Source organism: Heliconius melpomene, chromosome 1 (assembly GCF_056956725.1).
Source record: "Heliconius melpomene rosina isolate 202511_hmr_F chromosome 1, ASM5695672v1, whole genome shotgun sequence".
NCBI classification, from domain to species: domain Eukaryota; kingdom Metazoa; phylum Arthropoda; class Insecta; order Lepidoptera; family Nymphalidae; genus Heliconius; species Heliconius melpomene.
This window is the reverse complement of record NC_140389.1, coordinates 4259759-4287345: the sequence shown is the minus strand read 5'-3', so window position 1 is coordinate 4287345 and position 27587 is coordinate 4259759. Positions and strand designations below refer to the sequence as shown.

The window sequence follows — 27587 nt, the reverse complement described above, 5'->3', positions numbered from 1 at the left end:
TTTCCATACAAATTTTCAACCCCTTATTTGCACCTTTAGGGGGAGAAGTCTAGAAAACGATGAAACACGTGTTCAATTAAATACTTTTAAAAATCTAAATTTCAAATTTTATAAAAATCGGTGCCGATTAAAAATTTTTTCCATACAAACTTTGAACCCCTATTTCACCCCTTTAGAGTTTAAATTTTTAAATCCCTTCTTAGTGGATGTCCAGATTACGAAAGTAAACTTTTGTCGAAATTTAACGTTTCTACGCACAGCGGTTACGGCTGTGCGTGCGTCTTACCTCAGTTAGTGAGGACATGTCCTTTTATATATATAGATAATACAAATAAAACGCGAGAGTAGGTTCAATCTGGCACCACCAAAAAGCGGGGAACGAAGTCTTAGTGGTCGTTTCTCTCCGGGTCCGAGTAGGTACACTACTAACTACTAGGTATATTCGAAAAAAGTCCATATCATATTCAGAAAAAAAGGTATATAAAGAAGAATAAAAATTGTGCCATTTAATAATAAAACTAACATCACGCCAATGAAAATGATAGGCTCCTCAATAATCAATTATTATTTCCACGTTACTCCGCAGCCGAGACAGGGTTGAAAGGTGAAGCTTCATAGCACCACATTCTCAACTGTATATTAAGTTACCGACTTATTATATATACCTACTTTACTTCACGCTATTTAGCGCATATAACACGATAGACAAACGGAACCTAATGTTAGCTTACGAGTACATACTTCGTTTTCCACGCACCGCCCTATTTTCGAGATATTGTTTGAAAAACGGCACTCAACGCCGCGCTTTGTCTTATTACTGGAACGAGGAAATAAAAATAACTCTTTGCTCCAAATGGGAATCAAACCCACAACCATCCCGTTTACACGGGACGTCGACGACGTACCGATGGCCTCATTTAATAAAACTACTGAATTCAAAATACAAGCTTTCTAAATTTAATTTTTCCTTTTCCAATTACATTTTTACAGATGCCATAAAACTTTACTTATAAAGCCTTACGTAATACCTCCATGTAGCTAGTAGCTACAATCTATAATTTACGGGCACGTGTCTTAGTTAAAACTTAAAACAATACAAACTCACACCTACACCTACATTTACAATAAAACAATATATAAACGAAATAACCAAAAAGAAAAACTGTCCTCAAATAGATAAAAATAGATAATAAACAATTTTTTTCTTTTTTACCTGAAAAACAGGGGTGGGGCAGAGACGCGAGGGGTTATGCCGCGCGGCAGTCGGGCCGCAGCCGCGAGCGCGCAAGTGTCTACACAACGCAATAGACAATTAAAAAAAAACACGACGGTGTTTTAGTGTTTATTTTATTTACTTTCATTTCGAGCGGCCTAATAGACAACGAATTTATTTAATATTATTATATTTATAAAACTAAGACGCTCAAGGACGTGAAATTAGGAAATTGAATGGCGATTGAGTGGTTTTTTTGGTTTCGATAAGATAATTTAATAGGAACGTCACTCGTGGCGTGCTCGTGTATGTGATTAAAGATATTTTTATTATTGTTATTTTTTGGTCAAGTGCAGTTTGTAAGTGTTTGATAGCTTGGATTTTATAGTGGTGAGGTAAGTTTATTTATTTATTACTTTTAAAATATATTAATTACTTTATAATAATGTCGTGACGAAAGTCAACAAATAACTTATTATAGAATACTCAAAACAAAGCTTTTTTTATACGAATACTTTTATTTTAGCATAGCGCTGTTAAATTATTTTATTGCATACCCGCCACGTTTAAGAAGTTCAATGTATTGGTTTCTTTAATAAGTATAATTTCTATTTCAGAGAATTTAAGTAAATCTGAATTTTACTATGACTAATACTTTACATGAATTAATGATATAGTTCATATTAAAAGAGCAAACTATAGTTAATGCCCTATTTAATTTATAAAAGTTGCCTTAAATAATAAGAAACAATAATACAATAATAAGAAAATTAAAAAATACGCTTTATCGTGACCGAAGCTTTTGATATTTTTCATTTTTTTTGTAATTTTATACAACAAAATTAAACGAAATAACATTTTAACATATTAATTATAATTATTATTTAGTAGAATTATTACTTGAGTAATATTCAATTACGACATAGCCACAGTTTAGGCCTACCTTTCCATGGCACATATAGATAACATATCAAAACTATTAAAAAGAAACAGATTAAATATATATATATTATAAATAATAATATAAAAAATAACATTCTCTATTCATAAAAAATGTCTACCGGAAATTGATGACATTATTTATTTCTTTTTAACGCGTGAAAAGGTTTTGGACGGAGCTATAAGATGTTACAACCGTATGCGGTCATTTTTGTTATTTATTCATATTTAATGTCTTTTTCTTATTATTTATGGTTATTTTTTATGTAATAATGAATATTTTAATCTAAGTATATTGATATTAGATTGTTATATTTAGGTAGTTTGTGGCCTGGGTGGTCTTTTATAACAGAGCTTACGTGTTTTAAAAGTTATTTTAAATTCGCAAAATATTTTTTGTTTATTTTACTTTAAAATTGTTATGTTAGGTACTATATTTATTGAAAGATATCATATTAAGCTACCTTTTTAAGTATGTACTTTTGCATAGATATTGTTTGTTCTTAAGAGAAATGCCGTCGGTGTTTAGGTTTTCTTTATGAAAATATATTTTTTTAAACTATAGGTAGGTTTTTTAAAAGTTTATTCTAAAAGTCCTTGTTTTATATTTTGTATATAATTTACTTTTAATCTAAATATTTATTCTAGTTTATTGGTTGATACTTAAATTTAATTTAATTTATATACGAGAATTGGTAAGTATCGCACCATATTTTATTTAGTTTTTTTTTAATAAACAGTTAGTTTAGTTTAATAAACAGTTAATCAGCAATTACAGCGATGGTTTCAATAATTCAAATTATTACATAAATTTTACTTTCACTAACTTAAAAACCGAATCATAATTTGAAAACAATAATATCAAACAATATTTAAAAAAGTATTTTACCTTCCATACTAAAGTATACCCATATAATGCGTAGATATTGATAATATTCTACCCCATTTGTCAACTCCCCTTGGGGCGTGGTTAGGGCACGCCTCTTTAATTTATGCTTTTCACCCCACTTTGCTTAAAACCTCTTGATTCTTGAATAAGATACAAGTTTTGATTTGACGTAGGAATTTTTATTTGTTATTCTCTGTATTATAGTTCTTTTGGCTGTATAATTATGTCATTGCAATATTAGGTTCGGTTGTAAAAAAATATGTATTAAGTAGGTATATTGTTTTATTAAAATATAAATTGTATTAATGAAAAAAATGGTGATAGAATGAAGTAAAAAAATAAATATTATGTTTTTTTTGTTAATCAATAACACAAACATCATCGCATCAAAGTAAAAAGCTGATTCACTTATTAGTTATTGTTAAACGCAAAACGCATTAAAACGTATATCTAAGAAATTTTATAGGTATATTGAAATTAGCATTTTGTAACTTGCTTTTATTTTGCTATTTACATATTATAATTGATAAAAATATAGGAACTACCGTGCGGGGTAAAGCTAGAAACTATTCTTTTCAGCTTCACACTATATCCTGCAAATGGCAGGTTTAAGGCAAAGACACTTTGGGCCCAATTAAATAGAAAGAATATAGATATATTATCTATATTTCACTTGAACCTAGTGTTTAAACACTCCGTTTCCCACTTTCCGCCGAATTCTGGAGGCATTGTGATTTAAATAGTAACTTGAAAAAGTTCTAGTATGTTTTCTATCGATATCTATCGACTGAGCGTGTTGAACAGCTAATTTATATAGATAGTCTTCAAGTTATCAATTTTTTCCTTAATTGTAATTAGGTCTTGCACCACCGAAGATATTTATTTGAGCGTTAAAGCTACTTACTTATATAGGTAAATACCTATACAAATAACCATATAGATAAAATCAAAACCAATTAATAAGATATTTGTGTAACGTAATAATTTAAAAAAGATAATAACTTTTGTTACAAAGATAATTTTGTGTCGCGTTTCCTATATTTCTTTAGATATATCTATCTTTTATTTCTTAAACTATATATATACCTACATTATCTATTTATTTTAAAAAAATTTTTCAGTTTCCATTACTGTTCCCCTCAGTAACTAAAGATTTTTTTATATAGGTGTGTAGATATTATTCTATAGATAAATAAACAAACAAACATACAATGCCATGAATTTTTCTTAATAGTTGGTCGGGATTATACCTATACGGTACAATAATTTTTTAAACATTAATTATTGGTTGGTACGTTGTTATTTATAAAATCAATTGACCATTTAGTAAATATTATTTTCATTTTTAATCCATTTCTACTTAATTAATTCTGATAAAATTATTTATCTAATAATATCTATCATTCGTGTAATTGTTTATTTAAATTTTATGATTTTTTGTAAGCAAAAGGAGGCAAATAAAGTTAATTTTATGTTGGTCTAAAATGGACTAATATAATCCGAAAGATGTAAAAACTAAAAATATTTCTATTCCAGTATACCTACTTTTATGTATTTCTTAAAACATTTAAAAATCCCGCTTCGTCCCAATGAAAAATCTGGCGCTGGTAGGCACAGTGAACTTAGTGTCAAGACACTCTGATACATAGTCTGTAGTGGTGGCGCTTCCGCCGCTAACATACAGCACAGACAGTCCGAATTTGACTTTCATGCAGGGTTCACGATAATCTATATAGTACATATAAAACCTATATATTAAATATAGTTACGGAATATTAAATACCTATAGGAAATTAAATATTAAATATAGGAATCGGAATATTAAATGTAGTATCTTAATGGGACCTAACATAGTCTAAAACTCTTGATACTAGGATCCCAGGCTCCCTCTGCCTACTCCCTGCAAGGTACCCCCTGAGGCTAGAAATATATATAATTTTACCACTGAAATTTACACAGACAAAATTAAATTACTAAATATACATTTCTACCATTTAAGACATTGATTATAATATAATTATTACATAAAGTCAAATAACAAAAAAAAAACAAACTTCTAACTCAATTAAGAATGGAAAGGCAAAAAAAAATTTAACCAACTTTAAAATAGATAAATGTCAAGTGAAGAGCACACCGGCACCCCACTCTAACGATACGGCCAATTAGTTGTAATTGCCCTTCCAATCTGGACCAGATTAGAATCAAAGAGTGGCTTATCCACCTATTGGTTATCTCCAATGTATCAGTGATTTAATTTTAAATGTCTATCTGTTGTTTGTAGGTTCATTTTTAAAATAAAAATATTAAAATTATTTTAGTCTAAATGTAAACGCGACGGTTAGGTAGGTAAAGGTTCGGTTCCTGTGAGAGTCAATTATTTTCTCTATTACGCTCTGGAAAGAAAAAATGCTATTTTGAGTTCTGCTACTCAACACGCTAAGTTTTAAATTCTGGTGGAAAACGAGAAAAGGTTTTTTCTATCTATTCACTCATATGCGTGATACAGCATGAAGCCGAATAAAAGTGAATAATATATTTTAATAATCGTGCGTGAAAATATTTGAATAATATTTATTAAATGATAACAAGAAAAATAAAATCCTTAAATTTTTCTTTCACCCTCAAAAAATAACCTCACAACAGCTGAACTCAAAAAGGCATAACTAATATAATAGATTTTATCTAGCATCATTAGATCAGGAGCCCCTTTGATCCACTTAATTAGAGATGGAGTTTAAGCTTGCACATGTTTGCCCTTTAACGAGATGTTTATTTTGTTTATCTGTTAACAACTATTGAACTAATTGACTGACTAAAATAATAGCTTTTTAGCCTTTTTTTGCTTCAATCTTTTTTGCTGCAACAGGTTAAGGGAACCTAGACTAGTATTTATAAACCGCAAATATAAATATAAAATTCATAGATTATACAGGTATCTATGAGTGAAAACGGCATCTCAAGATCGATCTCAGATTTGAAAGCGATTTATAAATATAAGCCCTAGTGTTGCGATCAGTATCCCATTTTCTGTCAAATTTTCAAGACTACATGTTATGTTATAATTGTACTGTCATAATCCTAGTATTACGAATGAATAGAATTTTTTTTATCCTATTATCCTACCTATGGTTGATTTTCATAAAAAAGATAAAGAACATTTTAAAAAAATACAGAACCTGAAGAATAGCGTGGTATGGCTTTTATTATTTTTTGGTAAATGTGGTTGTTGAATATTCACAGAAGTTTTCATGTCTATAATATTATTTCCAAAATTATATATAGGTATAATTTCGAATCTTCTATTATTTAATAATGTATTTTTTATAACAATTTATACTTAAAAATGTAAAATTTATTGTTTTGCATAATAAAAGTTTTGTTATGTAGGTAATATTCACCAACGTCATTATTTTTTTTTACGTCATCGTATAGCAAAAGATTATTATATATCTAATAAAAAAAATATACGCAATAATTTTTTTTTATAGAATCATTTTAATATGTTGAATGCGTTATTGCTTGCCCTTTTTTATATTTCAGTATTTCTACTTGCTTATACTTGAAATATGACAAGTAGAAATACTGAAAATATAAAAAAAACAAGCAATACTGCATTCAAAGGTGTTCTTCACTTTTAATTAATTTCGAACATATGTAGGAAATGTATTTTAAATGTTAACGTTTTCTTGCCAACATGTTTACAATTTTATTAATCTTTACGTTTTATTTTATTAAGACGTTCTTATTTTTTAATTTATACTTATGCGTGTTTATTTTGTTAGGTTTGCTACGAAAATAAAAGTCAAAACATCGATTTTAACTTGATCGATTTTCAATCGATTTTGACAAAGGCAGCATTTTAAATCTTACAAGCATTTAATTATAATGAGGTTTTCACTATAGATATATGAAGAGGAAAATTTATTCTTTATATGTAAGATATAGGTATACCTATACACGCATATCCTATTAGTGAAACTAACGGGCGAAACCGCGAGCAACAATAGTAAATAATATAAGGAACCTGAATTTTTCTTCTCCCTGTTTATAATTATGTACCTACCAATCCAATATGACACAAATAAATAAAAAATATGCAACATCTAACATAAAAAAAGAGATTTCAATTAATCTATCGATTACGCTGGCAATTTTTGATAAGACCATGAATAATTTGAAGTCAAGTTATATAATTACATAAGTGTACACGTTTGTACAGTGTGATTACGTATATTATTTGAAAAGTTATGGAAAACATTTTTTTTCGGTCGGTCGTGGCGTAGGGGCACTAAGTGTAACTGTACCTAATATCGATATAAATCGGTTGTGGGTTCGATCCTACTCGAGGAAATGAAATATTTATTTATATTTTCATTTCTTCGCTCTGGTATCAAGGCAAAGTGCGGCGTTGAGTTCCCCCACTTATCACGCAGTTCCTCTAGAACTCGGCGGAAATCGGGGAACGGAGTATTTTAACACTAAGTTCCCTCTACCTACCCTGCTGTTTGCGGGATACAGCGTGAAGCTGAGAGAGAGAGAGATATACATGTTTTTTATTTTTCGAATCGATTTTCTCAATGATTCTAAGGCCCATTTTTTTAAACTCTAAGATCGATCTTCAGATGACATTTGGAATAAATGGTATAATTACATTTGGAATAATTTGGGAACCTGATTACGGCCTTTATTCTAATATAACTTTAAATGTTGTATAAAGAAATGTCCTTACCGTTATTTGAATCCACAATCACATAATTATATACCTAGGCATTATTTAATTTTCCATTTGATAATTTTGTAATTCCTACACATACCATCAATTATTGCACAGACAATTGAGACTTGTCGAGTGTCTGTAGCGATTATACGCGATTAAAGTGAATATAAAGCTTAAACCATTGACTTAAATTATAATTAAGAATTAAATAAGTAATATTTGAGGCCAGTCGGGGCCGTGCGACTGTAAACGCGAGAGGTTCGATTCCCACTCGAGGAAATGAAATATTTTCAATCCTTTGCCGACCTTATGGTGTCGAGGCAAAGCGTAGCGTTGAGATCCGCCACTCGTCCAGGAATGCCTCTAGAATTCGGTGCAAAATAGGGGAACGGAGTGACTCAACACTAGGTCTACCTACCTGCTATACACGGGATACAACGTGAAGCAGTTTTTTTTTTAAATATACTAATAAAGATGCTGTCGCTACGCCACGACTTCTTTTAACGATTATTATAATAAAATTATTGTCTTTATGAAGGCATTTTTTCCCAATTAATCTTTAAGTTTTTAGTTGTACCTATATATATTTGAGATATTACTTATTGATCATTGAAATTTTTTATCATAAATAATTTGTATCTTTTCTTCATTTTCCTGTATCTTTCGCATTAAGCGTGGTAATTTTTCTAAGAGAAAATAATTTAAAGATGCAACTTTTTACGCATATTTAAAAAATATATTAAAACAAATATATAAATAATACTAATAAACTAATTTATATAACTAGAATATATCCACAGAGCATTAACGCAATAATATATCACAAGTATTAATCTAAAATCCACAAAATGATTCACTAATCTAGCAATACAGGCGTATTACGCATGTAACTTTATAAAAAATCGAATGAAAATCGGATATTTATCAAAATCCTACTTATAGCTAATTACTTAAAAATTGATAAATTACGATAAAATGTTTGGCAACTTCAGCGATAGTTGGTATCTGTTGTCAAGATCCAGATTAAAAACGATTGATGACCCCCATTTTTATCTAATTAGTAAATGTTGATAATGAAAGACTGGTAGCTGAAAGAAATATTTTCAGTTAATAGGTATATTATGTAGGGGTCGATTGTAAAGGCAACGGTTGTGCGTTCGGTCCCTGCTCTTCTCCTTCTTCTTCTTCTTCTTCTTGGCATTAATCCCGGCTATTACAAGGGTCTGCCTTCCTACTCAACCTACTCCACTTTGCACGGTCTTTTGCGTCCTCGGTGGTTAGACCATTGGCTCTCATGTCCTGCACCACGACATCCAACCGGCGCTTCCTTGGGCGTCCGGGAGCTCGCGCTTCAGGAACTGGTATAGCAAGGCACTTGCATCCGACATAGTTCTTAGGCCAAACCATCTCAGGCGACGCTCTTGGAGCTTATCCGCTACGTCACGGACCCCAAGACTGCCTCGAATGAATGTGTTGCTATGCCTTGAGTTGGTTCGGTCCCTGATATGGATAATTAATTATGTATGTTATGGCTGTTGTAAATCATCGCGGCGTTAAGTTCCGCCACTCAACATGCTACGTCTGGAGTTTGGGCGGAAATTCGAAAACATACTGTCTTGATACTCAGTTCTTTCTGTTTATTCTTCTATAGGTATACAAATTGTGAATGAAATGATAACAGATCTACTTATTTATTAGAGATTTTTTTTTCAATTCAATTCGTATATTTTAAAGTAACAATAATAGCTAGGTAGGTATGTTATATTTTACTAAAAATAAGAAAATGTATGAACTTAAAATAATTAAGTAATTTCACCAAAAAATTATATTCCAAGTATGTTCTTATAGATTATTCTTATCAAATAAAAATAATGTTTCTTTTTGTTAACATATTTTGATGAACGTGGAAAAATATTTAAGTATTTTTAATTAGGTGCTTTACTTACTGAAATTTTACATCTACGCTTTCCTTAAATTATTTAATTGATTTAATCATATTAATATCAAATATTATAGTCAAAAATAGTTTTAAATTCTTAACAATTGTTATCTAACGTTTCTCCTATCGTTCAGGTGTAAAATATAAATGGAATTTTGATAAACACATTATCTCACATCCTTTAATTGAAGTGATATTTACGCAATTTTGTTATTTTATTGACTTTTTCATTAAATTGCACAAGTTTAAACTAAAAATGTATTTTTATGTTAAAAGAAAAAACTTGGAATAGGCATCATCTGCGCGAATTTTCCCTTTAAATGTGGTATATCCAATCTTAGATATTTCTATTTAAATACTAGTTTTTTTTCCCGATTTAACTTTGTATCCCGCATATTCCAGGGTAGGCAGATAGAACCTACTGTTAAGACGCTGCGTTCTCCACTTTCCGACGATTTTTCGGGGTATTTAGGATGTTTAGTGATGGGACTCAACGACTCGCTTGTCATGATACCTGAGCGAAGAAATCGAAAAGTATTAAATAAATAACAATTCATTCCCCCGAGTAACAATCGAACTCACAACCGCCGCTTTAAAGTCACATGCTTGAGCCTCTGCGCTACGATGGCCTCAAAAGATATATGAAACCAACAGGTTCCGTCGAATTGATTCTTCATTCATGTCATGCACTGGCTCGCTGAATGCAATCAAAAAGTAATAAAAATCCTATTAGATACAAGTTCTCACGGTAGTGTCATAGAAACATAATTAGCTATAGGCGCCATTGAATTATTTGTAAAAAATGTTACTCGAATAAACTACTAATATATATATTTTTAGCAGGGTAGGCAGAGGGAACCTAGTGCTCTTTCGTTCCTCACTTTCTGCCGAACTTTTGAGGCATTGCGTGTTGTATGGCGGAAGTAACTCAACGCCGTGCTTTTGCATCGGTGCCAGAGCAAAGAAATGAAAATATCAATAATTAATGGTAATTCAATCCTCCGAGTGGGGATCGAACTTACAATCGTCTCGTTAAAGTCACACCTTTGTGCCAATACGTCACGACGGCATCTGTCATTATACTTAGTTATGCTAATTTTAAAAGGCTTTCGAAATTGAAATTTTTTTTTATTTAATCGAATTACTTGATTTAGGAAGAAAAAACCTTGTGTTAAGAATTCACTTATTTTTTATTGCTCGTTCTATAGAGATTGCGTGTTGAGTCGCGGAACCTAACGCGTTGTCTATCCCAATTAGGTAACTGTTTTTTTTTTTAATATAGGTGAATATTCTACCGAATATAGATAGAGTCTAGAATCATCGCGTATGAATACCTACTAAATTACTAGTTAGTATGTTAGTTACAAAATCGTATATATATTTTTTTATTTTGCAGATCAAACAGAAAGAACTGAGATACTCTGTTCAATTTTTTTTAAGCTTAAAGACATAACAGAGGCAACGTCTATATCCAGATCAGTAAACTAGAATTAAATAAACATTCTATAGAATAGAATCCACTACCATCGCATGTACAACCAAGACTGGCCCACAGCACATTTTGCCAATAATACACAAAGTGCAGATTCAAATCCGTACTCGGTCATTTTATTAACCAACTAACTATCATTTCCAGTTTAACTTAGATCTTAACTTCTAATACGATTGTAGCTACGAGTTGGATTCAGTACAATTGAACAGATATATCGAAAAGTTATCTAACATCGCTTGTTCAGTTATCCTGTGGGATTTCAGAGATAATGGCCGCTCCGTTCGGCAGTCGTTTATTATTGGAAATATCATAGAAGTGCAAGTTTAGTATATCTTTGCTAGATATATAAAGGAAATTGCATATTTATATTATAAACTTTAATAATAAACTTAAAATGGAGATTATTGCTTTTTAGGGTTACCGGTTTCCAAACCTCAAGAAAAACGGGTATGGTTTTCTTTCAAGTGAAACTATTATTGGTCCATCATAGTTTTATTTCAGAGAAATATATGCCCATATCACTATATTATAATCCCAAAAAAGATTTAAAAACTATATCTGTTTGTCTATACCTTTGTGGATCCTAATCTCAGAAATGACTTTAAAAAAATATTCAATTTTATTTCTACACATAGAGGAAGTCGCAGTCACAGCTAGTATTTCACATATTTTACTAATATTTTAAATATGAACGTTTATGAAAATGGGCGTTTGTTCCAATTTAACTCAAAAACTACTGAACAGACTTAAATTTAAATTTATAATAATACGAGTATAGCTTATACACCAGGATAACACATAGACTACAATTTATATAAAGACCTAGTATAATTTAGATATTACAATAAAAAATTTAAACGGGCGAAGCCGCGCTCTAGTCTAGTATTGTATAAGCATAAAGAGCATGACGTAATCAATACTCAAAGCTATGTATTCAAAGTAAGCTCGCATTCACGTTTATTTAATTGGACATGACGACGGTGACTGGCCATTTCTATTGTTGCTACTGAGTTACGCTGGATGAGAGTACCGTTTACATTTGGAGGTTGTTATTTACGAGAAACAGAGAGTTAGAAATCTTTGATTATTTATATGGAATCTTTTTGGAACGAAGTTCCTTACGGCAGGCTTGGAAGGGATAGGGATTTCGCTGCGTGACCGAACTGAAAAAAATGTGATAGTAAAACCGTAAGAAAAATGCGTGGAATAAAACCGTTAAATGAGACTGCGCAGGCGCGACAGTCGCATACACAGACGAGTAGTGTGTAATACCTTTCTTTTTCTCCCTTTTTCTTTTTGTTCTCTCATCATTTTTTTGCATGATTGTGTGTTATTGTTGTTTTTTTTATTTTAAGTAATTTATTATTTCCTAAAATACAGAATTTCCTAAATACTTTCTTGTACTTAAATAAAAACTAATCAGCAAAATTTAAGAGAAAAATCAAGAAAACCTACATAAAATTGAGCACGACTTTTTTGCAATTTGTGTCGATTCTACATTAGCCGAAGGAACTTCGTTCCTACCTGGTGTCCTACGACACTACATTTTTAATATATTTATTTTTTTAACTGACACGTATCCCGCATACAGCAGGTTATACGGACCGCCAATCACCGCTCGATTTTCCAGACATTACTTGTTGAGTGGTGGAACATAACGCCGTGCCTTGTCTTGTTACCAGACTGAGAAACATGCAAATGTGACAGTAGTAAATTCGACTCTCACTCGGTGGAGTTACTCACTCCTTCCTTCTTATCTTTTCACTTTGAGTGACAAGAAAGACGCACCGTCGAGATACCAAAAAATTAGACAGAAATTAAGAAACGGTGTGTTTTAACACTAATTCCTTCTGCTTAATATATGAGGGGTAAATCGTAAAGCTGAATTATAATATTGAAAAAACATTAACGTAATGAAAATTGTAGAAATACCTATATTTTTTCTTATAAAAAAATATATAAAATCGGATGGTATAAACGATATCTACAGATGACTTGACGTTTTCTCGCGCCGTACTCTAGTACAATGAAACAATACTCCACTATCTTCCACTTAGAGGTTTACATACGTAACTACTGTTTTCTAGATGTTCTTAATGTTATTATTATTATATATATAGATAATTTTAGTTCTCATAACAATAATTATAAGAACTAATTAAAATTACTGTAGTATATAGAATGGTAGTTAGCGGTGATGTCATAGTAAGAATATAGAACGGCAGAGTTGGTTGAGACACGTCGAGGAAATGAGAGAATGAGTGCCAAAAAAGATTTATGAAGCGAAAGTGACTGATAAAAGAGGCAGTATCAGAGGCAGAAAGAGTATTGATGATACTGGAGGAAGGTAACGTAAAAAACGGAAACGCGAGAGATTCATCACTTAACTCCTTCCGTTAATTACATAATTTTTTTATTAACCTATCATTTTTAAGCATACTAGATCGATCAAAACATATTCAACATATAAACTAAAAACATAAACAATTATATATCTAACAAAAAAATAAAACAATTTATCAAACAAAATTACATAATCAAACAAAACCCATCAATCAAACTCTTACATAGGGCGTATTCTAACACCACACCATAAAAACCCATGAAACATCTATAGACAATCGTTTTTTTTAAAGGCAGATGTGCGCTTATATGGCCATATTATAGGGTAATAATAATACGCCCCTAACATCACCCCCTAGGGTCCCTTACCGCCCTTTCACGCCCTCTGGCTTGAAAAAGGTTTCAACACGGTTTGGGATAATAACAGTAATTAGTTGTAGTGGTTCAGTAGCTTTTTGCCAGTCTCTCTATAATTTCTATAGAAATGATTTACAAATAATATGCAGGAGCGCTTCTCTTATATTAAAAAGGAGTGTTGTTATTGGTATATTTTGAACATATTTATGATTTTTTTATTATTTTAATTTAGGCTATTATGGTGCAGTGGTAGCGTTTGGCTGTAAATACCATGGTTGTGGTTTCGATCCCTGGACGAAGGAATGACTCTACGAAACGTGAGAAACGTACAAAACTACTCTAAATGTCGTAACTCTAGGTTCTCCTTACACTTCTATTTGTAGGATAAAGCGTGGGGTTAAAAAAGGATAACTATAATCGCGACATCCGTCGTCTTATCATCTAGTTCAGCAATGATTTTTAATAAACATAGTGACTTATCACTACTCTTTTAATCTTCTGAGCATAATGTGTAAGATATATGTATGTATCTAGAGAAATTTTCGTTCGTTCGTGTAAACGTTATTCCTTTAATTTCTCCGGACTAATTTTTCGTTAATAAAATTTCTGGGGCTCCCACCCCAAGACTATTTTGGGGTGGGCATGGACCATCCGGCCCCTCTATTACTACGCCCATGGTAAGATATATAAAAAAGAATAAAAAGATTAAACTTTTTATATCTTCTTACTTTTTTCAAAGTTGTAAGTATCTATACGGTTTTATACCTGTAATTTCGACGAAAACTTAATGTTTTGTTCACAAGTTGGTATATTACAATTGTAATAAAAATTCTATGTAAGATAATCCTATTAGGTATAGTTTATGAAATAAGTACAAAATAACCTATATTTTAACATTAAATTGTGTGATTGTATTAAAATACTATAAAAACTTGGCCATATAAAATTTATTAAAGATACCAAGTAATAAAAGTGATTATTCCATTAAATTTATTAAAATGTTTATTAAAAAGTATATAAAATTATTGTTAATTAAAAATTCAATTAACAGTGTTGATACGTCTAGAGGCGGCTTGCAGTAAAAAAACCTGACAAACTTGAATAGAGAAAATGTCGAAAATGTACCTTCATCTACTTCTGTCTATATACCTGCAATAGGTGTTGCTAAGGAGGTTTGCGCTTTTCCTGCTGGGAAGGTAGATGGAACACAGTGTTAAGACACTCCTTTTATCTCCATAACAACTTTCTTTTCGCAAAAATAAAATGCTTTTCTAAATCTATGACCAACAAAAGTGTGTGAGATGTAAAGCTTATCTATATATATAAAATCGAAAGGTCACTCACTCATCACGAAATCTCAGAAACTACAAGTGCTAGGAATCTCAAATTTTGCATAGAAGTTACTTATAGAACGTAAGTGCTCGCTAAGACGGGAATTTGCAATATTCGACTTCTAAGGGGTTGTTTTTGGGGTCGAAAGTTTGTATGAAACTTCGTTACTACAAATGCTAGAAGTCTCAAATTTTGCATAGACGTCACTAGGACGTAGTCATGGAGACAGAAATTAATAATAACATAGTTCACGCGGGTGAAACCGCGAGCGGGCCGCTAGTAAATGATAAAAGTTCTTTATTACATATCTATAAGAAGTATCTACATATTTATAAGAAATATTAAAATGAAATATTTTTTTATTAGTTTAATATAGGTACATAGTAGTATAGTATAGTAGATTTTTTCTATTAATAACTACATATATTAGGTATGTACAGACCATATCGTTTTTTTCCCTTCTCTCTATAAAAGGTGAATTAAAAAAAAAACTAGCTATATTATATAACCAAATAGTTATGGTAGATTTAAGTGCCACACGCATAGCAATTTATATATTATACTGAACAATCGTAATTTTCGTTTGTTCGTATCACGTTCACATTCACGCGAAATCTACGGGATAATGACTGTGCGCACTTTAAAAGTCACGTAGAGGAAACGTTTAATTGGATTTGTAACGCAATATCGATATTATACTTTGATCTTTTGTAGAAAATAGTGATTTGTCACTTTAGTTTTTTAAAAAAAAAAATATGTTAGTACCTATTAGTAATAACTAATATCAAAATTTATTTATTGGCGACTGTTTGTCTGTTTAGTTGGAAAACTCAAAATTCCGTCGGCTAAAAACTTAAATTCTTAAGATTTTCCTTGTTTATTTAAAGAAAGTACCTACGACTTTAGATTCCGTTAGCAGACTTGTCCCTTAACTAATGAATGTTAAAGTAGAAAACAAAATGACTACAAACGTCAGCTTCTGCAATATGCAACTTGCAGTATTTCCATACTGCATAGTGCAGAGGACTTTTAGAAAAAAACGTTTTTTTTTTATTATAACTTAAAATATTATACATAAAGTTAAAGTTCGATAATTACAACTTTAATTAAAAACTGTGTTGTAATAATTAACGTCCTCTACAATTACACAAAACAATTCCAATTATAAATACACTAACAGAGTAGGTAGGGAAATCATAGTGTCAAAACACTCTGCTATTTGCTCTCTTCTAGTTTCAAAATGTAATCAAATATTAAATCCAGGAAATACACGGCTATCTTATTCCAAGCGAGCGTATACATTAATAAACAAAATTATAACTTTGTAAATCTTTATCTTCGAAATGAAACGAGCGATTATATGAGCAATAATAGTACATTTTTACGATCACGCCATATCGCCTGACCACAATTCCATTTCATATTTCATACACCATAATGGTACAATTGGTGGTGGACACCGTGGTACAAATTAATATATTTTTTTAATCTACATGCTGTATCCCAGAACGTAGACAGAAGGAACCTAGTTAAGTTAAGACATTCAATCCGCTTTTCATGTAGCTTTCAAGACATTGCGTTTTAATTGCGAAATCAACGCCGTCTTAGCACCAGAACGAAAAAATATATTTTTTTTAATAATTAATTTCTCCGAGTGGAAATCGAACCCAGAACCTCCGTGTTTACAGCTACATGCTGTACCACTGCGCTGCTACGGTCTCAATTTAATATCGTCAGTAAACTCGCCTTGTTTACTAGGCGGGGTAGGCCACGCCCATTTCGCTCTCTCATACCCTCGCCGCTCTCGCACCGCTCGGCTATCGATTTTCTGAGTTGTTTACTCTATAGAATTACGAAGCTACTACGTTGGTAGCGAATTCCTAATAAATACGTGTTGACTCGAAACGGTAGGATTATAAATGTGTAGGTATTTACGGATGGTGGGATGCTGGACGCGTATCTGGTGACTGCAGTTTCTTTTGTTGGTTTTGTTTGTTTTTTTTTTTTTGTTGTTTTTGTTTTAGTTTGCTATTTAAACAACAGACATTTTCAATATAATATTATATTGAAAATGTCTGTTGTTTTTAATATTCATTGTAGATATTATTTTTATTTAATGTGAAACCAATATATTAATTAACATAATATAATTAATAATGCGCCGTTTGAATTTATTTAAGTACCTATTAGTTTACCTAAAAAAGCTCTTGGCTGCGGGTTATTGTGCGTTTACACTACATTCTTTTTTTTCTATAATCTAGAAACATTATATGACAACATAATGCAACTCAACTTAAAATTTTTCACTTCAACTCTTAATTGTGTATTTTGAACCATTTGTACGATATTAAAACAACCAGCTTCACGCGTTTTCCCGTATAGCAGAGTTGTGAAAGATAACCCAATGTCAAGACACTCAATTCTCACATTCCGCTTGCAATCGAGATATAAAAAACTATATAATAGAGTCAAAACTCACTTTAACAAAAACATGAAAATAATTTAATTATCTCATTATTCCCTTAAATGGGCATCGAACACACAACCATCGCGTTAACAGTCAAACCACACCACCAACACCACCATCTCATACTAACAATTGTAATCGATTATACGACGTAAGATATACCTAAATTATTATTTGAACCGAAGCATACTAATTTGTAATATTAATACCAACTTACAATGGCCACGTGGCTTTTGTGCCATAATGGAAATGTAATAAATAGTATCATTGTACTGTATGCTATTATATCAAGATTCTAATCACTTTATGGGGTATTTCGATGTGATTACTCCGCCATGTATGGTTTCGCTAAATATGAAATGAAAACAATGGATAGCTGTCCACGCTCTGTCATTTGGGTGGGGGGAAAAGGATTCTGTGATGATGTAATCAGTTGGTATGGGGTTTTTTTTAATCTGTATAAATTGTATAATTGTTTTTTTTTGTAACGATTTTTGAGATTATTTGGATGTTTTTTTGACTGAGCGTGTTCCATAATATAAAGGGTTCGAGTTAGGCAAAGATACAATTTTATTTTTGCAGCAGATACAATTTTATGGTTGTTTATGGTTGCAGTTGGCTTTTTCTGAATCTGTTAAGAAAAACTGCGGCATTTTGTTCTACCATCCAGCACCATGTATCTAATAGATATGAATAGAGTTGATAATGAGTGTTATAGCACTACGCCGCGATAGCCCAACTTAATGCAAATACAAACAACGATTTAGTAAAATTTCCATATATAGACAAAAGACAAATAAACCTACTTACATAAATACAAATAATAACGTTACAAGTTGAAATATATTAAACAATAACAGGATTATCGTCAATTTATTGGGTAAAATAAAAAAAAATACAATTCAATGGCATATCTCTTTAACGTTAAAATATTTCAAACGGTAGCTGTTACTATTTAAATATTTACTTTAACGAACAAATGTGGAAATAAAAACTGAATGAATGAACGAACTGATAGATGGGTATTGTGCCTGATCGACCGTTCAGTATTTTTTTGGACCGTGACATCTCTATTTCCTTTAGTGTTGTAGTAAGGATGTTTGTTTGTTGATCTTATACCTTAGTTGTAGTAGATTTTAGTTCAAGGTTATATTTAAAAAAAAACAATATGAAAAAATTCTTGTAATTTAATATTTTTTATATATTATTTTTTATAAATATAATTTAATATTGTTTCTTATTGTTACGATTAGTTCCGCAACTCCAAACAAGATGACTGGTTACTCAGAATGAGGAGAACATAGTGTCATAACACTAAGTTAGGACACTTAACCTGCGAGAAGTGAAAAAACTTTCAATATAAATATTTTAAAATATTGTAACTAATCTAAACACAATATTTACTTAATAAAAACCATTATTAACGAACAAATCTACAGGGAAATCCATGTAAAATAATACTAAACCAAAATTAATGTAACTTCAAAACAAAATAAGTCCCCAATGAATTCGCTCCCTGTACCATTGCGTTCAAATCTTAGAGAAACGCCCTTTCATGGATATTCTAAGTATAAATATATGTTTATTTTGAACCTTATATATATTAGTTTAAGAGTTACCAAGTCGTAAGTAAAAGTTGGACACTCTAGGGATGTAACTTGATCCTCTCATTACTCTTACAATGATCGTGATAGATTTGGTCGAAATAAACGTAGTGCGTATATAATATTTATGAAGTTCGAATGAATGAATGTGAGAATAGTTTGAGAATTGATTATTAAATAATAAATTATACACTATTAGTATTATTGTTACCGCGATGGATGTCGATTCGATTCCAACAAGGCGAAGTGAATTATGTGATATTTTAATTTCCTCACCCTGGTAGCAAAACGAACGCGGCGTTGAGTTTCGCCACTCAACATGCAATATCTCGAAAATTTGGTGGCCTCTACATTTGATTATCAGTAGTCTTAGTATTTCTATGCTATTTATTTTATACTCAAATTGTATTAATAAATATCCATTCAATCCTATTAGCAACTATATCTAAAAATATATAAAATATTTAATTATTCCATACAAATTAAACAAAACCATGTTCACTTCTACCTTGCACCTCCCTCGGGTATAACTAACGGGCTGTCAGCAAATACAGTACAGACTACAGATGCGGTCAGAGGGCGCGTCTAACACAATTTACGTACGATAATAGATTGTAATGGCTTGTGAGTGAAACATACGATCTGTGTTATTTGGATTTAATAATCGTAAATTATTTAAATTATTATTTATATTTTGTGCTATACTTCCTTGAATATTAAATTCATAATGTGTAAGTAAAACAAAGCAACATGCCTATTAGAAATGCTACTGTAGTGCAGTTGTGATAATAATGAAAGTTCTAATTCATTCTCATGATAAAACGTGTAAGATGTTTATAGATATTATTATGTTTAAAGTAAAATAGTTGGACCAAATAAGTTGTCAAAGTTCAAGTAAGTATTAAAAATGAGCGACGTGTTTTACTTTTATTGCCTTCGTTGCGACCAGAAGAAGGTCCCTATAGCTTCTTGTTTGACCATTTATAGAATTCCGAACTACAATAGTAATAATATACCATATTAGTATCTGTAACGTCAATTTGCGATTATACAAACCTTTTTTCATCCAGCATCAATTTACACTTTTTTATGTAAAGAATCTCCCCTTGCAGTGTCAATAACAAAATCTATTTGTCAAAGTGTGAGCCATAAATAATATCGCTATGGCATATTGTGCGAAGAAAACAAACACACGCCCTTTGTAATTATTTTGTTTGCGCAGTTGGCAACACCGTAGCTGACGTTTGTCAGATCGAAAGCGCGCGGGAAATATTATCTGTTGAAATTTAATGTTTATTTTTTATTTTGGTTTTTTTATTAATAAATGTGATTTAATAACAATGTTACATAACAATATTTAAAAAATATACATTATTTCTATATTGCTCAGAAAAAGCTTATTAACTAATAAGTTACTGAAGGACATAGTTTTTATTTTTAAATATATTTTATAATTTTTTTTATTATGAATCGTAGAAACAAGCGTAAAGCTCAAAATCTAAAAAAAAAATCTAACAATTTTTATAATTTACTAGGTACTTATTCCAAAACAGAATAATTTGTTCTAATGATAATTACATTGCAATATATAATAAGCACGTAGAGCTTTAAGCATCATGTACCTACCTATATATAAAAATAAACAATTTTAGCCCCCAAAACTAAATTTTTCAAATATCTATTTGTCATTGTAAAAGTGCCGACATCTTTGCGGTTCCAGAAATGCAAGCAAAAAACTATTGTGTCGTTAATAGAGTGTTCCGATGCGTGAAATTTGTGACAATGCCCTGCCCGTACTATTATCACGCCTAGAATTAGCTTTTGTCAAAATATATGGGTCTTACGTTCTTGTAATTGTTAGATACTTCCCCCGTATTTACGGTTGACAGATGAGAGAAATTTATTATAATTTAAGTAATATTGGAAAGTGCCTATGTATTAAATAAATTAATTTTGAAATCTACATTACGAACTGATGTGTCGTCAGATTTTTGATTCTATGAAATAATTTTTGGTGGTTTTGGAAATATTTATATTGAAAATATGAAGAAAATTTATATATTTACACATGCTTACATATATGTGAAAAAAAAAACAAAAATAACTAAACTAATGTGAATTAATAAAATTAAAAACAAATCTTTTCTAGTAACGCAGTTGCAGAAGAAACTAGAGACCATTCATCCCTCATATCTACTCATCTTTCTAAAAGCCATATTAAAATGTGGTTTTATCTTGTATTTTAGTCCATTAAAGGCGGTAAGCAAAAACGTGAAGACAGTTGTGACAAATTTCGGGCATCGCAACACTCCATTAGTATTGACAAAAGATTTTTTTTATATTAACTATTTGGGATCGTAGGGTTTCTATCGATTGGTAAAAGCCGGTCTCCAGCCACTACGGTTAGTTCAGGTACACCTGCGGTTTTAACCAACTTATTATTATAACTTACTTAACTACTAAAAGGAATCTTTCGCCTCATTCACTGTCATCAAACTCTTCATACATGCTTTTTACGTGACCTTTCTGTGACCTTTCTCCAGTATCTTCGATCTGAGGTCTCCCCCTACCTTTCATACCTCTCTTACTTATTATAACAGATTTTCCAAATTATTATAGATAAGTAAACATTTAAAAATACCTACCTGTTTATGTAAAATTGTGGTCAAATTTGTGATAAAGTCTAACATTGAACGTTGAGTTCTAAATAAATGAAGAATATTTTTTTGTAATATATGTGAAACTCTACTTTTTTAGAATTTGAGTTGTTTGTACCTGGATTATTTTTAACTGTCTTGCATGTAGATATGTAAATAGTACCTACATGTTGAGGTACTATGTTGGTAGTGTTATTGTATGTGGTACTATGTTAATATGATTTATATACTTCCACGGTTTCGTTACATGAAATAAGCCTTAAATTTCACCACCCACCACGCCATATCTGAGAACAGAGTGACAATCCTGACCTTTCTAAAAAATTAAAGTATCCCAAACAAAAAGAAATCCACATACTGAAAGGCCGTATCTATAGATTTTTTATAATATATACTCACTAAGTACTTTACAAGGTGAAAACGAAAAAACTAAATAATATATTTACCGAGGCGTCTCATTTTTAGCTGTAAAAACCAATGACGTGAAAACACTTCAAAAGTAACCGAGAACCTACGTAGAAGCGATTGTTATACAACCAAACACCTTTCTAGCCTACAGCGATCAGCTCAAGCAGAAATCCTTGTAAAAAAATCGCAAAGAAAAAGATTGGCTTTTATTTTAAAGCCTTTGCCGTCGTAACTAATTGTAGTAGAAGTATCCATATTTTAATTAATAAAATAAATTAATACTTTTCAAGAAAAATAACATAATAACAAAGATATTTTCAAAATATTACATATAACATTCCATTATATTACATATAACATTCCATTTTTAAAATTATTAATCGATGCAGGAGTGAGTCCCTATGTTATTTTCGTAATATGGACTTATATTTAATTTTTTGGAAAAACTAACTTTAGTACACGTAATAAACAGAACAAGCCTAAAAATAAAAAAAAAACACGATACAACTTAGATCACATTTGGCACCTCCCAAGATGTTGCTAAAAACCCCAATCGCAGGTACCTATCACAGAAGCTTTAACACGGTCTTCTGTTAAAAATAGCATCTACTGTATTCAAAATCCTAGAATAGTAACAAATGTTACCTTTTTTTACAAAATTTTTTTTTTTTTTTATTATATATAAAATTTAATTGTTTTCGGAATTTCGTACGTAACTTTAGCGTTTGAAGGCCTAAAATTGTGTTTAAAAGGCTTGTTACAAAGGGCTGGTCTTATCTGAGGTTTTAGGATAATCTTTTGTTGACAGGAATTTACCTTTCTTGCGGTTTCGGAGAAACGAGGTCTTAAAGAAAGTGATCGGGAAAATTGTGAGTGGGCAAGGAAAGTGAAAATTAATATTTGGTATTTAATGGAACAATCAATTCATTAAACTTTATATATTAATAAATTTTAGTCTGGACTTATACTATATAGGTAGTCTGATTATTTTACAAAAGTTTCACTTAATTTCGAAATAATTATATATTACAGTTTTATTATACTGTAAATAAAAATAGAAATATCATAAGGAGATTTTATTTTTACAATACTTGCATAAAGACTGGTCATGTTGTTATCGTTTTCTTACACGCCCTAATAAAACAAACATGTCTATACTAAACTATTATAAAAAATCTAAGAAATAATTTTGAATCGAGTACAATTCTTTTCATATCAAATGTCATCACATCGATATACCCAACTCAGTACACAAAGACGTCAAGCGTGATCGCCCTCAATTTGCAAGGGAATCTCAGGTAAACGAAGAAAAAAAATAAACGTGACAAAATGTCTGTAAACATGTACCTACGCTACGAAAAAATGTAAAAAAAATAAGAAAAAAATCTATACAATTCGCGAAGCTCGAACGTGACGAATTTCAAATTTGGGTCTTCCAATTGACTCTTGTGTGCCAGTGTTGCAATAGTGCGGAAAATTCGCCATTATTACCGGTAATTGTTAAATATAAAAATAGTTTATAATATTGCAAAATATTAGAGCGACGTGTGTTATAATTGAACATGACGTGAATTCAATTGAGCCATTTAACGGCGCAATGGCCGTTAAAATTGCTTTTAACTTTCAGAATTGATACGGCAATTATTTTTAAATTGGAATATTGTATCGATACTTTGTATTTTTAATATTATTTATCTATGATGGAGATTAACGTTATCCATGCTATGATTGATGCGTGTTACAGCGATGGTTGTTTACGTTGTTAGTATTTGTGCAACTCTGTAACATTTAGTTTTGTAATTAATTTATACATATTTAGATTACATTTTTTTGAAAGTAGGTACTGCAGGAATGTATGAAAGTATAAAACTAGTATTCTATCAAAAGCTCTATAATAAATATATTTTTAATATGTATTGATAATTTAAAATATTTATTGATACTTAATATAAAAAATAACTATCGAAATTAATGTAAACTGTAATACACTTCTAACAAAATTCTATAAAATTGTTACAGCGCACCAAAAAATGCAATCACAAGCACGCTCAAATTGAACAAAAAAATGAGCCACACAAGCAAAATGTCGAGGTGATTACACAAGATGGCGCTATTAACTAACTCGTCCGCTAGCGGGCCGACAGCGACGCCGGCTGCGCAGGCGCATCACTCGACCACGCCGCTACATCACTACTTCCACTATTTAAAGCAACCATCGCCGTTGGCCCAGAACCCTTACGCCCATCACTCGAGTGCTCATCACATGGGCATGGGGCCCGGCCCATTGGGTGGTCTTGGCCCATTTGGACTTACACACCATGGGCTGGAAGCCGTCGGTTTTCCACAAGGTATGTGCTTTTACTACTTTATTTAAATTATTAAAAGTTGTAAATATCTCTTTAGAATTATTAACACATTAACAATATCTTTAAAAAAACCGATATTTTTAACAATTTTTGCTCTTAGACCATTGTCTACACTTCTACGAGTCTACACTCAAATCGTAATCATTACTTACATTTTATAAAAAATAATTAAATAAATTATTTCTATCTACGTATATTTTATTTCAATAAAAGCAATGACTTTAAAGAAAAACACCTTCACAAATACAAGTAAAGTAATATAAAAAGTTAATTTAATTTCGTCGCGCGCTCTTTCATTTCAGTTTGCGAATTTCAATCCTGAATATGGAGTTCTCTAATTTATATCAAGTCTCGTTTTTGTAATGGAATTTAAATGAGTTCATTTATAGTTAGTTACTTAGTGATGGTGAAACCTTTTAATATACCTAAGTATATATGATTTATATAGGTATATGTTATGTTATTTTTCAATCGATTACAGGGTTACATTTAGTGTTAAGATACTCTGTTCCATGTTTTCTGCTCAAGGTTTGTGACATTATTGAGTGATGGAACTGAACGCCGCGCTTAGTATATCAGAGTGAGGTGTGAAAATCGGAATCGCAAAAATTGGATCGGAAAGTCTGTAGAATCAATATATTTATGTTGATTCTACCGACTTCAAACTCTACTAGACATTACATGTCTCGAAAACTCGTCGGTGCGTGGGGAATCGGATGTCTTACCACTAGGCTCCCTCTGTCTACTTTACTAGATGCGAAGCAACCTAGATGATGGCTTTGAAAGCTTTATTATAATATATCAGAGTTTCATATAAATCTTATTAATGCAGTAAACTATATATACATACATTTATATTATAAAATAATTATATATACCTATCTACACTTTATACGTACAACGTCTGACGTAGGTATCTTGTTCAAGGAACCCTGTCAATTAGTTACGGCGCTCGCTACTCCTGCGTGACTCGAATTGATATATCTAAAGCTACAATTAATGTAATATGTCTTTTCTTTTTAAATCTTTAAATATGTTTTATTATGTTTTTTTATATTTAAACTTTTAAGAAAATTCGTAGCAGAGTAAAACACTGTTCGTCTGTAAATACAATAGCTATAGGTTCAATTCTTTCTATCATCGTTCATCTTTTTCTCGATTTAGTCCGCCGCGCCGTAGCGGTAACTAAAAACGGAATGTTTTAACACTAAATTCCCTCTGCCTATCCTACGATAAATCACTACTTCAAATCATACATATACTTACATTTACAATACACTTTTCAATACACTCAAGTAAATAAATCATCGTAGATACTCGTATTTCCCATTTCGAAATTCTAACACAAGAATAAGAATAAGAAAATGTTATAAATAAAATACGAAGTAAGTATCTACCTATAGGCAGTACCTACAGGGGTAGAAGCAACGGTTGCATAATTTAAGTAGCAAGACATCGTTGCCACCCCCCTAAGCCGCTTATCTACCACCCTATGGGTATGCTTGTTAGTTGTTTTAATTAGTGTTTTGAATATCGGTCATGTACCTTTTTTGGCTGTTTAGTATTTTACTGGTTATTATGATGAGATTGGTTTTTTGGGGTGATTGGAGAAAAGAAGAATTATAATTGAGAAAAAATGCTTTAGCTTATTAGGTTAACTTTTAGAAATGTGCTCATTTCGCTTTATGATGTTATAACTTCTGAGGACACGTTGTTAGGAAAGATATAGTAAACTGAGTTACTTTCAGTAAAGTACAGGTTCCCAAATACTCTCTGCCTATCTTGCTATGTGCGGGATAAAGCTTGAAGCTAAAAAATTCGCTTAATCGCACCTACATATACTTAGGCTTGAAAATTTTGAAAAAATTCAAAAACCACAATTCCTTTATTTCTTCAAAATAACATAAGAACCTAACATAAAGTAACACTACCTATATCTAGTTGCCGTAAATTTATCTTTATTAATTTAACCTTCACAAAACAAATGCTATTTCTAGATATCTAGTAGGTATATTTCTCAAAGAGACCGCAAATATACCTAGTATTAACTTAATGCCTAGATCGATCAAGGTATTAGACGTGGTTATAGGTACCCTTTCATTGTAAATAACAAGACTAATTAAAATCTTAATGAACGTATCAATCATAATGATAATTAATAATAAGTTTAGTTTGTTGAAGTACTGTAGTAGTTAATTATATTTTTTTAACTTCTATGGTATTGTGCCAATATAATTACTGTTTTTTATTATTATTTTATATTAAAAATCTTAAATGTTCAAAAATAAAATGAGGCTTCCCCTCTCTTTTACTCCCCCCTCATTTCCGTCGTTTGTCTCTGAAGGACTTCTATGATATTCTTGATTTCACAATGCTATACTAAATGCAACTGTAAACCTTCTTTATGTAATAGAAATATATAACGTGAAAATAAATAAATATTTAAAACTTATATATTATACATGTATGTATAAAAAGTCATATATGCGGCAATTTTTTTTTAAATCTTACGAGATAATCAATGAAGTTAAATGAAAGAAGAGGCCATCACGACACAGTGGGCGAATATTTGACTGTTTTGTTTGTCTCGAAAAAAAGTAGGGAGTAGTGTCTAGATTCTCTGCTTTTGCCTCTAATGCGGATAATAATTTTATGTTGTAGAAAACAAGGAGAAAAAAGTAAATTTTCTCTAAAATTCTTAGCGATAATAAATATAATAGATACGTCTCAGTAAGCTGTCAAATATATTATAGTAGATGCTATCCGCTACGATATACCCGTATGCCATTCCACAGTAATCGACTTAGGTATTCAAACGTGAAACGTATTTGGCGAATACTGTATTGACTAATTTTCATATGAAT

General features: G+C 31.0%; 1 protein-coding gene across 1 annotated transcript in view; it reads left to right on the top strand.

The window, feature by feature from the left end:
• The first annotated feature begins 1447 nt into the window (after window positions 1-1447).
• The window catches only part of LOC146541005 (uncharacterized), a 51439-nt gene continuing 25299 nt past the window's right edge, over window positions 1448-27587 (top strand). Inside the window, exons 1-2 of the mRNA XM_085187112.1 lie at window positions 1448-1608; window positions 24377-24705. Of these exons, the coding sequence (XP_085043238.1) occupies window positions 24462-24705 (244 nt within the window). The 5' untranslated portion in view covers window positions 1448-1608; window positions 24377-24461. The remainder of the gene's footprint in view (window positions 1609-24376; window positions 24706-27587) is intronic.